Source organism: Chrysochloris asiatica, unplaced genomic scaffold (genome assembly GCF_000296735.1).
Source record: "Chrysochloris asiatica unplaced genomic scaffold, ChrAsi1.0 scaffold00001, whole genome shotgun sequence".
In the NCBI taxonomy this organism is placed as follows: Eukaryota; Metazoa; Chordata; class Mammalia; order Afrosoricida; family Chrysochloridae; genus Chrysochloris; species Chrysochloris asiatica.
Genome location: NW_006408519.1, coordinates 7,677,598 through 7,693,714, shown reverse-complemented (window position 1 = coordinate 7,693,714; position 16,117 = coordinate 7,677,598). Strand labels below are relative to the sequence as shown.

At 41.6% G+C, this 16,117-nt stretch overlaps 1 protein-coding gene across 1 annotated transcript in view; it reads left to right on the top strand.

Annotated features, from left to right (window-relative positions):
- The first annotated feature begins 12,184 nt into the window (after nt 1-12,184).
- Nucleotides 12,185-16,117, top strand: part of ABRA (actin-binding Rho activating protein) — an 11,123-nt gene continuing 7,190 nt past the window's right edge. The window contains exon 1 of the mRNA XM_006830636.1: nt 12,185-12,840. Coding sequence (XP_006830699.1) covers nt 12,185-12,840 — 656 coding nt within the window. The remainder of the gene's footprint in view (nt 12,841-16,117) is intronic.

Here is a 16,117-nt window from a genome sequence, read left to right as displayed (position 1 = left end):
GCCCACACAAATCATCATTTGGGAATCTTTTCAAATGTAGATTCTGAGTCAGTAAGTCTGGGATGGAGCCTGCAAGTCTTCAGCAAGCCCCCAGGTGATGCTGATGCTGGTCTGGGGACTACAAACACCTGTAAGTTTAGGATTAACACAAGTAGTTTTAGCTCTTGGCCCCATACTTTTAACTACATCACTATCCTTGCCTAAATCTCTCAGAAATGGTCCTAAAGTTGTTACCAATGATGGATCTAGTTTTATTGTTGTTCCACATTTATTTTTGAGCTGTGAGACATTCCATGTAGTATCTGGATGCTTCTTGCTGCATTTCTGCGGCTGTTGAGGCTTAGGCCCAGAAGGGAAAAGCCTTCTTCATACATATTTGCAGAAGATACATATTTGCAGAGACCAAAAAAATAAAGACCAAGACCCAATCCAAGAGACATTAGTTTATTACAGAAAAGAAAACAAAAGACATGGTTTGCCAACAGTGAAAACTACTGAAAAAGGATGTGAACAGCTGTCTCCAGTGGCAGTCAGCTGGAGAGTGAAATTTTTCCACACGAGGAGCATGAGCTACGGTCTTTCTATATCATGGGGTATACAAGCTTCAAGGCAGTTAAAGGTGGTATGCAGAAGTAGGAGAGGCAAGAAAATGATAAGGTGCAGGGCTGGCTTCCCCTTTCTAGAGAAAGAGTTAAAAAGAGTTTCCATATGCATAGGAGGAGAAGGGGGCTGTGGGCTCCTTCCTAGCACATACATAACTACAGCATGAGAACAAGGAATTCGGTATGTAGAGAGAGGAGTCTGCTGTCTGTGCCTTCCTACATAGCAGAAGCAGGGAAAAGGGATTGGAGATATGGTTTGAGTTGACATCAGTGTGGCCATTTTGGGGCATTCAGTTTGTGTTCCTAGGATAAACTTAACCACACGCAACTTGATCTTTGGATCAAAAGTTCAGTCCTTATCCAGCCACCTAAAGGCCCTCTATCCTTTCTTCAGGCAGGTGACAGTGGGCCCTGGGAGACAGGTGACACTCTTGGGGGTAAGCTTTCATCAAAGGACCCCAGGATTACCTGCAGAGGAGTGTTGGACCAGTGTTACTCTAGTGTCTAGACCACCACCACCAGACTCCCTAAGCAAGTAAAGTATCTTCTTTACTTCCCTCATCAATTAGGCTTCCATGGAAATTTTCATGTAACCAAAGTGTTTCACCAAAAAAACATCTTTTGAAAGAAATGGAAAGGGAGGAAGTAAAGTTTTAAACACTCTTTCTTTGGTTTTTGAAGTAGAATAAGTATTTATTTTGAAGTTTTGAAGAAATGACAAGGATTTAGAGCATCTGACTTAACTACAAATAATTCCTCTCTGGACTTTCTGTGGGGGTGTGGGGGGGTAGGGGGTGTGGGATCACTAAATCTCTCTCCGTAATCTCTCACAGACAGGAAGCTGTTATCTGCTCTTTTTAAAACTGCTGCTTAGACCCTGAACAATTTAAATTTAGCTTTCAGGCAGTCTTTCCTTTCTCCCTGTGGGGTATAAGTGGTGTTAAATGACAGACAGATGTTAAACAAAGATACCTCCCCACACAATTTCCTTTGACTCTTTGAGTAAGCACCAATCTTAGAGAAAAAAAAAATTAAAAATATCTGAAGATAAGTCTGTCAGAGGCTTCTGAAATTAACATAATTCAGACCTCCTGTCAGTATTCTCAAACTGTTTGTCTTCCTAAAATGCTGACTTTTCTATTGTCTGTAAAAGCTTTTAAAGAAGTCTTTGAAGATTGCAGCAAGCCTCCAGTGCTTACCTTCCCAGTTGCAGAGAGTTAGAACAAACCAAGTTGGAATTCAGCTGAGTTTGATTCATGGCAGCCTCGTGTGTGTCAGAGGAGAACTGTGCTCAATATGGTTTTTATTGGCTGGTATTTCAGAAGTAGACTGCCAGACCTTTTATACAAGGAGCCTCTGGCTGGTATTAAACCTTCAACTTTTAGGTGAGTGGCCGCCGAGTGTATTAACCATTTGCACCACCCAAGGCCACAAGTTTCACATATTCACTTCACGTAAGACTTTATGTAGCCTTATTGCTCAGTAGAAAGCATGGATGAGGCAGGGAATTTGCTCTCTAACCAGACTGCCTGGATTTGGTTCCTGATATAACTCTATGTGTTCTGTGACTTGGTGTGACTTAGTCTCTCTGATCCTAAATAACACCTTAATTTGTAAATTGGTTCAGACCTCTTTTTAAGTTTCAGTCACTGTCTACTGAAGAACTTCCCCTTGATTCTACAGCTGCCAAACAGTATATCCAACACTTCATTTAATACTTTGCTCTCTCCCAACACTTGGTCCCATATTGTATTACCATTTTTAGTAAACGATACCAGTATCTACTGTTGTTAAGTGCTGTCTAGTCGGTTCTGACTCATAGAGATTCCATGTAGGTTTACAAGGAGGGGCTAGTGGGTTTGAAACGACAACCTTGCAATTCAAACTGATCTTGCAGTCCAGTGCTTATCCTATAGCACCACACCAGGACTCCTAACTATCCCAAATCAGAATACAGTTGTTGTTGTTAAGTTCCATTAAGTTGGTTCTGACTCAGTGACCCTGTGTAAGGTTTCCGAGGCTGTAAGTCTTTGTGGAAGGAGAAAACCTAATTTTTCTCCCTTGGAGAAGCTGGTGACCTTGAACTGACAACCTTGTGGTTTGCAGCCCAGTGCTTATCCTATTTAGCCATCAAGCTCCCTAAAAAGCCAGGATTCATTCTAAATACCTTTGTTTCCAATTACACTTAACCTCATCTGTGTTACTTCTGCCTTCCTTTCCACTTTTACCACTAGCATCTTAGAGTGGGTTCTAATCATCTCTTATGTAGGCTACTGCAACTCTTTTCTATTGTTATTTAGCCATACTCTTTACTATATAGCATTCTTGAAATATCCTTTGCAACCAACACTAAAGTAATCATGATCCAGATTGTATTGAAAGGATGTAGAACTACAAATGAAGTGTCTTAAATCATAATGCTGGTGTTGTGAGGTGCCGTGGAGCAGTTTCAGCTCATACAGACCCTGTGCACAACAGAATGACATGCTACCCAGTCCAGTGCCATCCTCACTACTGTTATGTTGAAGCCCATTGTTGCTGCAATTGTGTCATTCCATTTCATTGGAGCTCTTCCTTGTTTTCACTGACCCTTTACTTTACCAAGCATAATGTCCTTCGGCAGCGACTGGTCCCTCCTGACAATAAGTCCAAATTACAAAAGACAGAGTCTCACCTTCCTTGTTCCTAAGGGACATTCTTTGTGTACATCCTCCAAGACAGATTTTCTTGTTCTTCTGGTAGTCTGTGGTACGTACCTTCATCATTCTTCACCAACACAAGAAATCAAATGCATCTGTTCTTCTACAGTTTTCCTTCTTCACTGTCCAACTTTCACATGCATATGAGGCAACTGAATATACCATGGCTTGGGTCAGTCACACCTTAGTCCTCAAAGTGACATCTTGCTCTTGAATACTTTAAAGAGATCTTTTGCAGAACATTTGCCTAAGCAATATGTCATCTGATTCATTGGCTACTTCCATGAGTGTTGATTGTGGATCCAAACAAAATGAAGTACTTGACAACTTCAATATTTTCTCCATTTATCGTGATGTTATTGGTCCAGTTGTGCGAATTTTCATTTTCTTAACTTCAAGGGGAAATCCATACTAAAGGTTATAGTATTTGATCGGCATCAGTATGTCCTCTTTGCTTCCAGTAAGCAAGATTATGTCATCTGACTATCACAGGTTGTTAATGAGTCTTCCTCTAATACTGATATCACATCATTCTTCATCTAGTCGTTTCTCAGATTATTTGCTCAGCATATAGATTAAATAAGTATGGTGAAAGAATGCAGCCCTGGTACACACTTTTCCTGATTTTAAGCTATTTAGCATCTTCCCTCTTGGTTTTCTCACACTGCTAATAAGCAGAAAAAATAAGGCTTTGATACAAGCCTTCTCATTTAAGTTCTCTCAACTATGCCCCCTCACGAACAGGAAAGAGCCTTTTTATGTAAAAGTCAATTGAGTAACAACAACTATACAGGTAAGGAGTGGAAAGTGGAAGCAAATTATAGTTAGCTTTGATTATCAGGCTTAGAACTTTGCGCTTTGTTGTTGTCCAGTAACTACAGCCACCTTCTGTAATAGAAAGGATCGTGGCCAGTTTCTGTGCCATCTGCAGAGTCGTAGCTATATTGGAGCCCATTATTGCAGCCACTGTGTCAGTTCATTTTGTTAAGGGGCTTCTTTTTCGGGAACCCTCTACTTTATCAAAGGAGCCCTGGTAGTACAATGGGTTACGAGTTGGGCAGCTAACCACAAGGTCAGCAGTCTCTTGGAAGACATAGGAGGCTTTCTACTTCTGTAAAGATTTACAGCCTCAGAAATCCTACACAGGGTCATTGTGAGTCAAAACTGGCTCGGCAGTGGCACACAGCCAAACAATGACTTTACCAATCATTATGTTATTCTCCTGGGTTAGTTCCTCCTCATCATGTGTCCTAAGTAAACGAAATGAAAACACCATCCTTGCTTCTAAGAGCATTCTGGCAGTACTCTTCCAAGATGGATTTGTTCATTCCTCTGTCAGTCCAAGGTGTATTTAATATTCTTTGCCAAAACCAGAATTCAAACTTATCAATTCTTTTTCAGTCTTAATTTGTCCATTGTACAGATTCTCCATGCATACGAATTGATTAAAAACACCATGGCTTGAGTTAGGTGCACCTTACTCAACAAAATTACATCTTTGCTTTTTAATACTTCAAAGCATCTTTCTGCAACAGATTTCCCCAGTGTTCTATGTTGCTTGATTTCTTGACTGCTGCTTCCATGTGCATTGATATGTTGTCAGGAGGAACCAGTCCCTGGAGAAGGATATCATGCTTGATAAAGTTGTTGTTGTTAGGTGCCATTAAGTCAGTACCGACTCATAGTGCCCCATGCACAACAGAACGAAACACTGCCTGATCCTGGGCCAACTTCACAATTGTTGCAACTCTTGAGCTCATTGATGCTGCCACTTTGCTAATCCATCTCGCTGGGGGGTTTCCTCTTTTTCTCTGACCCTCAACCTTACCAAACATGATATCTTTCTCCAGCAACTGGTCCTTCCTGACAATATGTCTGGAGAATGAGAGATGAAGTTTGTCATCTTAGCCTCCAAGGAGCACTCTGGCTGCACTTTTTCCAACACAGATCTGTTGGTTCTTTTGGCAGCCCATGGCACTTTCAATATTCTCCTCCAACAGTAGAACTCAAAAACATCAGTTCTTCTACGGTCTTCCTTATTCACTGTCCAGCTTTCGCATGCATATGAGGTTATTGAAAATACCATGGCTTGGGTCAGGCGTACCTTAGTCGTTAAGCTGACATCTTTTCTTTTCAATGCTTTAAAAAGGTCTTGTGCAGCAGATTTGCCTAATGCAATAAATCGTTTGATTTCTTGACTGCTGCTTCCGCGAATGTTGTTAGTTGATCCAACAGAATGAAACACGGTCTTCTCCTGTCAGCTTCATGCTCATGGGTTGGCCCCACCTGTGTGGCTGTTGTGGTTGACAATGTCTCAAGGTTGTGTTGTTGTTAGGTGCTGTCGAGTCAGTTCTGACTCATAGCAACCCTATGTACAACAAAACGTAACACCATCCAGTCCTGCACCATCCTCACGGTTTGTTATCTTGAGCCCATTGCTGCTGCAACTGTGCTAACCCATCTCATTGGGGGTCTTCCTTTTTTTCACTGACCCTCCACTTTACCAAGCAGGGTGTCCTTCTCCAGGGACTGATCCCTCCTGACAATATGTATAAAGTATGTAAGACGACGTCTCGCCATCCTGACTTCTAAGGATATTCTGTATGTACTTACAACACGTATGTGATTGTTCTTCTGGCAGTCCATGGTACTTTTAATATTCTTCTCCAACACCGTAATTCAAATGCATCAGTTCTTCTGTGATCTTCCTTTTTCAATATCCAACTTTCACGTGCATATGAGGCGACTGAAAATACCATGGCATGGTTGTTCTTGTTAAGTGCCGTCAAGTCAATTCCGACCCATAGAGACCCTATATAGTGTTTCCAAGGAGCAGCTGGTGAGCTTGACCCATGCAGTTCAAATGACATTGCAGTCTGACGTATTATCCCACAGTGCCACACCAGGACTCCATGAGATGATAGAGGACAATAGAAAATAGGGAGACCCTCAAAGAGATGGATTGGCACAGTGGCAGCAACAATGGGCTTGAGCAGATTACTTATGAGGCTGGTGCAGGACTGGATGGTGCTTCATTCTCTTGAACAAAGGGACTCTATGAATCAGAACTGACTCACAATCACCCAACAACAACACTGAGATGCGATATGTTGTGTGTATATCTAGGTCATTTATTCAGGAGGTGATATTATCATAATCAATAAGAGGATAAATAATGATATTACTTACCTCTATGTGATGCTCTCATATTGTGTTCCAGGCACTGAACTATTGCTTCAAAGACATTAACTCATAAAAATCTGACAACAACCCAGAGGGAAGTAATATTATTTCCATTTCTAGCCATGACAATTGAACCTCAGAGAAGTTAAATATCTCTTCTAGTGGTACACAGCTCCTAAAAGAGATATAGAGGGCCAAATCCATCAGTCTGAACCCAATGCTGAGCTGTTGGTCACTATGCTCTTAAAATCTGCAGTATGAGTATCTGCTAGACCCATAGCAATCTGGAGGCTAGAATCGTGCTTTGCAACACTGGTGCCAGAATTCCCCTAAGGCATGTCTCCAAAGGAAGTGCTTCATTATCTGTAGTTTTTAATGATGATAATGGTGTGACTTAGTATTCTGATTCAGTGATTACGAACCACAGAACTCTATATTTCATAACTGTTTATTATCACTACCAAGTAACTGAGACCTAATCTGACCATCCTTAACACTCAGAGAAGCCCTTTTGCTGTAACCTCAAGAGTCCCTTGATAATTTACCTTAAAATAAAACACTATAAATAAGCATTCCCTTGCAGCTTCCAGTCCTTACACGTGAACTCACTTGACCTTCCTACCTGAAGACTCACAATATCTTGGTGCTGGTACCAGTCCTCTCCTTGGTCAAACAGAATTTAATTTGGTAACTCCTATGATAAACCATGGAGTTTTTATTAGCAGCAATCATTTATTGTTTGCATGCATCAGGTAACTCATTACACACAGTAACTTACTAAATCCTCACCCAATCCTATGAAATGGCTACTCTGATAGTACTCAATTTGCAGAAGTTTACTCTTAGGGAAGTGAAATAACTTGCCCTAGGAAACCAGCAGAGCCTCCATTTCCCCCTTTACTGTTTAGCTCCAGGGCCCATGCTCCTGATCACTCCCGCTACTAGACATCCTCACACCATGCCCCCACAGCATCCTTAACTCAAGGTGGACACTTCCTTCTTCCCACAAGCTCCCTCTGTCTGCTGCCCTTTCCCAGCTGATGCCATCTCCTCAGACTCATCACACAACTCAGAAATCTCCAGATCACTCTTCACATTCTCCTGCTCATGGCAATAAGCATGGTGCTGTAGCATAATGCACTAGACTGGAAGGTCAATTTGAACTGCAAGTTCAGCGGTTCAAATTCCCCAGCTGCTCCTCGGAAGCCCTATACAAGGTAGCTGTGAGTTGGAACCAACTCGATGGCACTTAACAACAGCAATGATAACTAGTTGGTCCCTAAGTCCTCTTGATGTAACTGTCCCCTCTCCTCCACCCCCGCAATGGTGTTCAAATCTTCCTCTCCATGCCCACCATCTTCATTCTGATACTGATTTCCAAAATTATTTTATTAGTGCCTCTAAACAGTTTTACCTTTTCCAAATCCAAATCCTACTTTGTTTTAGTATGGTCTTTTGGCAACCTGTATTTGACACACAGGCTTCAGTGATGCCGGGATCCACACATGATAAAACACTGATTTCTAAGCAAGTCCTTCTTCACAAGGCTTCAGAGCCATTGCCTGTCACTCTCGAGTCCCTTTTCCCTACCTCCTAAACACTGCATTGTTGTTGTGTCATCGAGTCAATTCCGACTGACAGTGACCCTATTTAAGGTTTCCAAGGAGCAGCTGGTGAATTTGAACTGCTGGCCTTGTGGTTCAAACCAAGCTTGCATCCCAGTGCATTGTCCCACAGTGCCAATTTTCTCCAGATGTCATAAATTAGGGCCTATGCAGAATATGGCCCGAAGACATGATGCATCAAGTTGGTTCACCCAGTTCATTTTGTGTGCAGTGTATGTGATTTGTGTTTGTGTCTGTGTGCATGTGTGTTAACGGTCAACATTTAAAGAATTGGAAAATTCAGATCTCTTACTTAGTTCTCTTAAAATTTTACTTCAAGGGTTGCTCATGGTCTTTACTGTCCTATGTTTTACCTCCAACCCACCTCACCTCATGTATTTAAGACACCTGCCTGTCATGATAGGCATGTGAGTTTGTAACCTCTACTCTGAGCCATTGGTAGCCTCTTCTGGAATTACAAGTTCAGCAGTTCAAATCCACCAGTCGGTCCACAGAAGTAAGATGAGGTTTTCTGCTCCTGTAAAGATTTACAGCCTCAGAAACCCTATACTCAGTCACTATGATTTGGAACAGACTCGACAGCACACCACCATCTCCACTGCTCTGACCCATTCTAAGGTCTCTAAACACACCGTTTCTCTTTATGCTTCTGTACCTTTGTTCATGTTGTTTACTTAGATTATAGTGTCCCTGTCCTATTTTGTGAAATCCTCCTTGTCTTTTAAGGTCCAGATAAAGGCATACCATTTCTATGATGTCCTTCCAATAAAATGAATCACCCTTTGCTCAATGCTCTCATAAAACTTTATCTTATATTTCTAATGTAGAACCCTCCAAAGTTTCACAGGCAGCTGTATGTGTTTTCTATCTTGGCCAGGTTGGGGAAACTTGGAAGGAAGTTTGGTTCTGATCAGTTTCATACTCCCACTGACGTTGTCTATCATTGTGACTTGCTCATTGTAAGCACTTCAGAACAATGGAGAGATTCATTTGCAGTATCTTTTTCTCTCAGTTGATGTTTTTGCTTGATCATGTCTCTAAAAATAAACAAGTAAAAGAGTTTTTACTTGATGGAGGGTTCTAAAATCTCTTTAGTAAGATTACATAGCTGGTTCAGAGGGTGGGCTCTACCTGAGTTCTCTGTGTATTATGCAGAGAGCAATGTGAATACAGCCCTTCACAGTCTGCTATTAGTCATATAGTCAAATAATATGTAAAGTTTTTCACAATACATTTACACTTGTGACAAATTTCTTGGGTGATAATTACTTCATTAATAAGGCTTGCATCTTCACCAAGAGTTTCAAATCTCATGGCTTCATAGGAAATTCATATTGTAAACCACTTTTTACTTCACAATATCCTTATCTCTGAAACTTTATTTTCATTTTTTTGACACCATTATGTTAACACAGAACACCAAATTTCTAACCCTCCATATCTTAGAAAGAGAATATAGGGTTTCTATGGTAATCAGTAGGTAACATATGTTGTTGTTTGTTGGTTGTTAAGTGCCATCCAGTAGGTTCAAACCAACCTTATGGTCCAGTGCTTGTCCTGCAGCATCCCACCAGGACTCTAGGTAGCATATAGACCTTGCCTTAGGGGGAAACTCTAACCCACTGCCCAGCAAGTTGTTTCCAACTCATCGCGACCCTATAGGACAAAGCAGAACTGAACTGTGCGGTCTCAGAGGACCGAGTTAAACTGTTTCATGGAGTTTCGGAGGCTGTCCATTGTTACAGAAGCAAACTGCTTCATCTTTCTCCTGTGGATTGGTTGGTGGGTTTGAACCAACCACAGAACTTTCATTAACAGTCAAACACTTTACCCAGTGAGTCACCAGGGGCCCTTGCCAGAGGTAAGGAAGGCCTGAAATGGGCCTGAAGAGGAAAAGAACTCTATACTCTTTCATGTGAAAGGACTGCAGTTGCCTCAGAGGTGAAATCCCAGAAGGAATGGCCACATTCTTTCATTAGCTGCCCTCTGTTTTTTGCCAAAACCATCTGCTGACAGCCCTGTATCCTAAGCAGCTGATGTCTATTAATATGTGAAAGACTATGAACATTTTACCGTCTCCATTTCTTCTTCCTCTATCATATCTGAAGGTGGAGCAAGTATGGGCAAGGAAGTAGAAACATCCTTTCAAAAGTTATAAATTAGCCTGATCCTAGGCTAAGCTTATGGTCATTTCTGAAGAACCCCATTTCTACCAAGTAGGGTGAGGGGAATTGGATAGGAACTAAACAGTCTGCTGTCTGCAGTAGGCATGCCAGACATCCAGACTCAGATTCAAATCTTTATTCGGAATATTTTTCTTTCTTTGTGATCCAATTTCCTCTTAATTAACCAAGAGAGATTTTGCCTCTGTGTTGTTGGCGCTCAGTTAATATTATCAGATGCTGTTGAATTCAGAAAATACATCTGACAGATTTCTAGATAGAGTATTAAATCATTTCCCAAATTGTTTTAATCCTAGGAGGTAAATGACCTACACATAATGGAAAACTGACATCCATATTTTTCTTTTTTCAAAATAAATGTCTCTCCATCAGAAGTAATTAATTTCCATACTTTTTTTTTTTTCCTTGTCCTTAAACAGTGGCTTTCAATCAATATGGTTAACTGCATGTCAAGACTGTAGGAAAAGGATAGTTTTAAAGACACCAGAAATGTTATGTTTTTAAAATTCTCTAGTTTGTCTTACTTTAAGATGTTATTCAGTGCTGAGAGTGCTAAACCCTGAGCATTTTTATCTGGCTTAGCAAATCTCATAGGTTTTTTGTTTTGTTTTGTTTTCTGTCCAAATGACCTATCTTTGCAGACATTTTAAACAAATTTGTGTACCTGGCTTTGTTTTAAGGGTTGAAAGAGTGGCTTTATCTCCATGACCCCATTGTCTTGCTAAGTAAGGTTTTGTTATTAAAACTTATTATTTATTTATCTTTAATTAAGGGGTCTTTTCTTTGTATAAAATGTTTGAAAAGATGCACTGTAATAGCAATCACTTAAATTCAATGTGTTTATATGCAGATCTTGTCATTGAAATTTTTTTCATGATTAGACCAGATTTTATCATCTCATTGCATATTAATGTGAGTTATTGATACAGTAAATCAAACCTGGGACTAGAAAAATGAGTCTCTGTCTGGGCCTTGTCTCCTCACTTATCTGGGCCTCTGTTTTCTCTACAAGAAAATGAAGGTTGGATGAGATGGCATCTAAGATCTGTTGCTAATGAAACGGAAGACAATTGAGAAGGGCAATTTAGATTCTTTGGTAACTGGGATGGAAGGTGCCATTTTGTAGTGTCAAAAGCAGAAGTCTTGGAAACAGACAGGTCTGGGTTTGAATCTCAGATCTTGTTAGCCATAGGAAGTTGGATTTTATTTTATTTATCTATAAAATGGGGCTAATTAAGATGCATATTGGGTGATGAAGGAGCACTGGTGGCAAAGTAGGTTATGTGTTGGGCTACTAACCACAAGGTCAGCAGTTCAAATCCACCAGCCTCTCCAAGGGAGAGAAGATGAGGCTGTCTGCTCCTGTAAAAATGTACCATCTTGGAAACCCTAGGAAACAGTTCTAGTCTGTCCCATAAGGTAGCTAGGAGTCAGAGTGGACTCAGTGACTTTCAGTTTTGGTTCAGTTATTAAGTTTTATGGAATTTTACTAAGGAGGAGCCTATATGGTTTCTAGCACAATTTATGCACACATTGTATGCTTCTATAAATGGTAAGCGCACATTTTAAGGTCAAGAAAAAAATTAAGGCAGAGCACACGGTCAGATCTAGTGACTTCCACTCTGGCACTTGGAGAAGGAAGGGAGTGAGCATATCGCTGTCCTTTACCATCAGAGATGTCCCTCTGCCATGAAGAAACTGGAGCTGTCAGGGTTTAAAAAAAGAACACCGTCAGAGTGAAGGCACCACATCTTGGCAAGAAATGCTCAGCATAGTTTCCACCATCACCAAGTTCCCCCTCCCACCCCACACCCTGCTTCTATTTAAATCCAAGCCACTGCGCTGGACTGCACTCATTTCAACCAGTGTCCAGCAGGGCAGGGAAGGGCAGCATGGCTCCAGGAGAGAAGGAAAAACCAGCCAAGAGTGCCCTCCGGAAGGTTCGCACAGCCACCCTGGTAATCAGCTTGGCCCGAGGTTGGCAGCAATGGGCAAATGAGAACAGCACCAAGCAAGCCCAAGAGCCTACAGGCTGGCTACCTGGAGGGACCGAGGACCCACATCAAGTTCCTAAACCAGTGATACATCCCACTCCCTTCCAGAAAGACCACAGCATCCCAAAGTCTCCATCCCAACAGCCAGAGGAACCTGGAGACGAACAATGCTCAGAGGACCCCTCTGAGGTCTCCCATATCAGAAGGAAGGAGGTGACCAAAACAGTGGTCAGCAAGGCTTATGAGAGGGGAGGGGATGTGAGTCTCCTCAGTCACAGGTATGAAAGGGACGGTGACTTGCCTGAATCTGAACAAGCAGAAGATGCTATCGACAGACTCCTCCACAGTCACGGCTCCCCAACGCGGAGGAGGAAGTGTGGTCACCTTGTGTCTGAGCTGACCAAAGGCTGGAAAGAGATGGATGAGGATGAGCCCAAGTGGAGGAGTGACAGCATGGACACAGAGGACAGCGGCTATGGAGGAGAGACCGAGGAGCGGCCTGAGCAGGAAGAACAGGCGGCTGCTGCCAGAATCAAACGTCCTTTGCCCTCCCAGTAAGTAACAGTTGTTGTACAGTCCACTCTGACTCATGGCAACCCTGTGTATGTCAGAGTAGGACTGTGCTCCACAGGGTTTTCAGTAGTGGATCTTTTAGAAGGCCTTTCTTCCAAGACATCTTGGGGTAGGCATGAACGCTTTCTGTTAGCAGCTGAGCGAACAAACCTTTTACATCACCCAGACACTGCTCTGCTTTTTACACCAGGATCATTATTTAGCCCCTACTAGCTCTGGGAATCAAGATAGCAGGGAAATACTACCAGAGCCTGAGTGAGAATCTCACAGATTAGGCAAACAGTGAGATCACATCAGGAGGAACACCTCTGATGTAAAAGAGCAGTGCCATGCTTAGACAAGCACCTCTGGGTCAAGGACTCACCCTGTTTTGTTTTTCTTTTCTGTTTTGAACTAAACACCCAAGTGTTAGCCTCAACAAGGATGAAACCAGCAGAGGAGTGTCCTTTAGGAGGTGAATTTTATGTCATTTACATAATGAGTAACTAATTGGCTTATTTCTCTGGAGCCAAAAGTGCTTGCTTGGCGAAATCCTTCCGTGTCCCAAATCAGTCTGTAATATCTCCAGGAGGTACTTCTGCCCAAATAGTGCACATGGAACACAGATCTCTATCACTGCAGTCTAAATTGAGAGTGGGCTCTGGAATCAGGCAGACTAAAGTTCAAATCCCAGTTCTGTTCTTTGTCTAAGATGCCTTCTTCATTTGTAAAATGATGGGAATAGTTAACCTTTGAGAAAGGCTCTATTCTTTTTGGAAAAGTAAAGAGATTTAAGCTCCGAGGCATTACCAGTGACACATATGCTCAATATGTTGTTGTCGTTGTTATGTGCCGTGGAGTTGGTTCCGACTCATAGCAACCCTGTACCGGGTTTCCGAGGCTGTAAATCTTTATGGGATCAGAAAGCCTCATCTTTCTCCCGCGGAACAGCTGGTAGTTTCGAACTGCTGACCTTGCGGCCCGCAGCCTGATTCGTAACCACTACGCTATCAGAGCTCCAAATATAGGAAAGCTATTACTCCTCAGATACATTCTACTACTGAGCAACTTTTCAAACTTACACACGCACACAAAAAAAATATTTGCAGAGATGCTACTAAAACTAGATAATTAAAATATCACATTTAGTTAGCAAATAAACACACACACACTGATTCAAACAGAAATATTTATCCAGTCCAAAAAAAAAATCACATGCCTTATTTTAAGATTATAACTTATCATATCAATCTTCTCTTACAATGTCAAGTCAGGTGTCTCATTCTGCACCCACAAGGCATTAAAACATGACGGTAGACCCTGATGTCATGGATGTTTTTCAACAGAGCCCTTCTGGGAACAGATGTGTACGTGTGTCTCCAATGGTTAATGAAGAAAACAGAAAGTAGAACACAAAACTGGTCCCCTATATTAACAAAAAGCTGTCTTACAGTTGGTGACTTGAAAAATGTTTTGCTAGAACTCAAACTACTGTATATTGTAAAGTTCCAAGAAAAATAGAGTGGCAATCTTAGATAAAGGTGACAGCATGTGTGTGTGACACATACAGGTCTGGCCATTTTGCATGCATTGTTTCTTTTACTCTCACAATCTCACTGCAGGAGGAGACATTATCCCACTGAAACACAAAAAGGAAGGTGACCTACCAAGCTAGTTAAGTGACCGCCCTACACTGCGAACTGCCTGAAGCCAAAGGCAAAGTTTTGAAACCCAGGATTGTGCTAACCCTCACGTGGCGCCTCAAGGGTGTGCCAAGACATCTGGATTTATACCTTACTTATATTCATATAGTAATTCATGATCAGAAGTAACTTTTACCAGAAAATAAGGAACTATAGTTTAAATTCTAGCCCTGTGGATTTTTGGGGAGAGAGAAGATACTAGAAATGGAATAATACCCCTAGAATCCAGTGGAATAGGATTATTGGCACATTTCATACTGACCAGACGTAGAATGGTGAGAAGGAGTTCCAGAGACAAAATGACTAAGTAAGTGCTCATCTACTAACCCGAAGTCTCCACTTGGAAGCCACTCAACATACCTGCAAGGTAAAGACTTAGGGATCTACTCCTGTAAAGCTTGCTGCTGTTGTGTGCTGTGTGCTCAGCACCCTATATGATAGAGTAGAACAGTCCTATACAATTTCCTAGGCTACGCATTTGTATGGGAGCACATCTGCCCACTTTTTTTTACCCCACACAGTGGCTGGAGTGTTCAAAGGACAGTTCTATTAGTCCTGGGTGCAGCTGTTAGCCACTTTGTTACCAAGGCTCTTTTCAAAGCTCCAACATTTTCCTTAGCATCCCAGCACTAGGAATTCAGAAACATTGAGTTTGGGAATTAAGGAAAGCTTGCCATCTAGTGGATACCATGCCTCTTAGAAAAAATACGAATTTAAGCATATATTCCTTCCTATTCACATCTAAAAGGAGTCCTGGTGTGGTACTGTGGATTAATGCACCAGATTGCAAATTCGTCTGAACTGCAAGATCAGTGGTTCAAGCAGCTGATGAGCTTCTCCTCAAAATCCCTATACAGGGTCGCTATGAGTCACCACGACACACCACTACCACCACCATTCACATCTAATTGGTTCCTTATTTTGGATAGCCAGATTTCAGGAAGAGAATTTGATGGTGAGGGATACTGAAGCATCTGATTTGTTCTTACTCTTGAATACTGAATTGTAAGACTTCAGATTATAAGGGCAGGCTTTCCATTCACACAAGTAGTTTCGACATTACAAGTTACCTGTATAATCCAGTGATTCCGGGAGTGATGCTACTTGGTGTGAGTATGGAGGTGAAGAGTACAAATTCAAGAGTTCATGGTTTATCTATGAAGGCAAAGAGACATAAGAAAAATACGTCACTGGAAGGTAGGCAGGTTATGCAGAAATGACAGAGAAGTCTATTAAAGGGAAATTTTGCACATTTTATACGTATTTGTTGTTGTTAATAGCCATAGAGTCAGTTCTGAATTATAGTGACCCTAAGTGCCAGAGAACAAAACACCACCCGGTCCTACACCCTACAAAATTTCTGCTACGCTTGAACCCATTGATGTTTCCACCATCCCCTTCCACAGATGCAGACAATTTGATTTTCCTGTATTTTATAGCGTGAAGACCAAGTCTATAACAGTTTTTCATGTTGTTTAGAAAAGGTATCTGCAATGGATAAGTCCGTGTGTTATTTCAAAATCCTATCATGCAATCTCCAGCATCATTTCTATCACTAAGGCCATATTTTCAAACT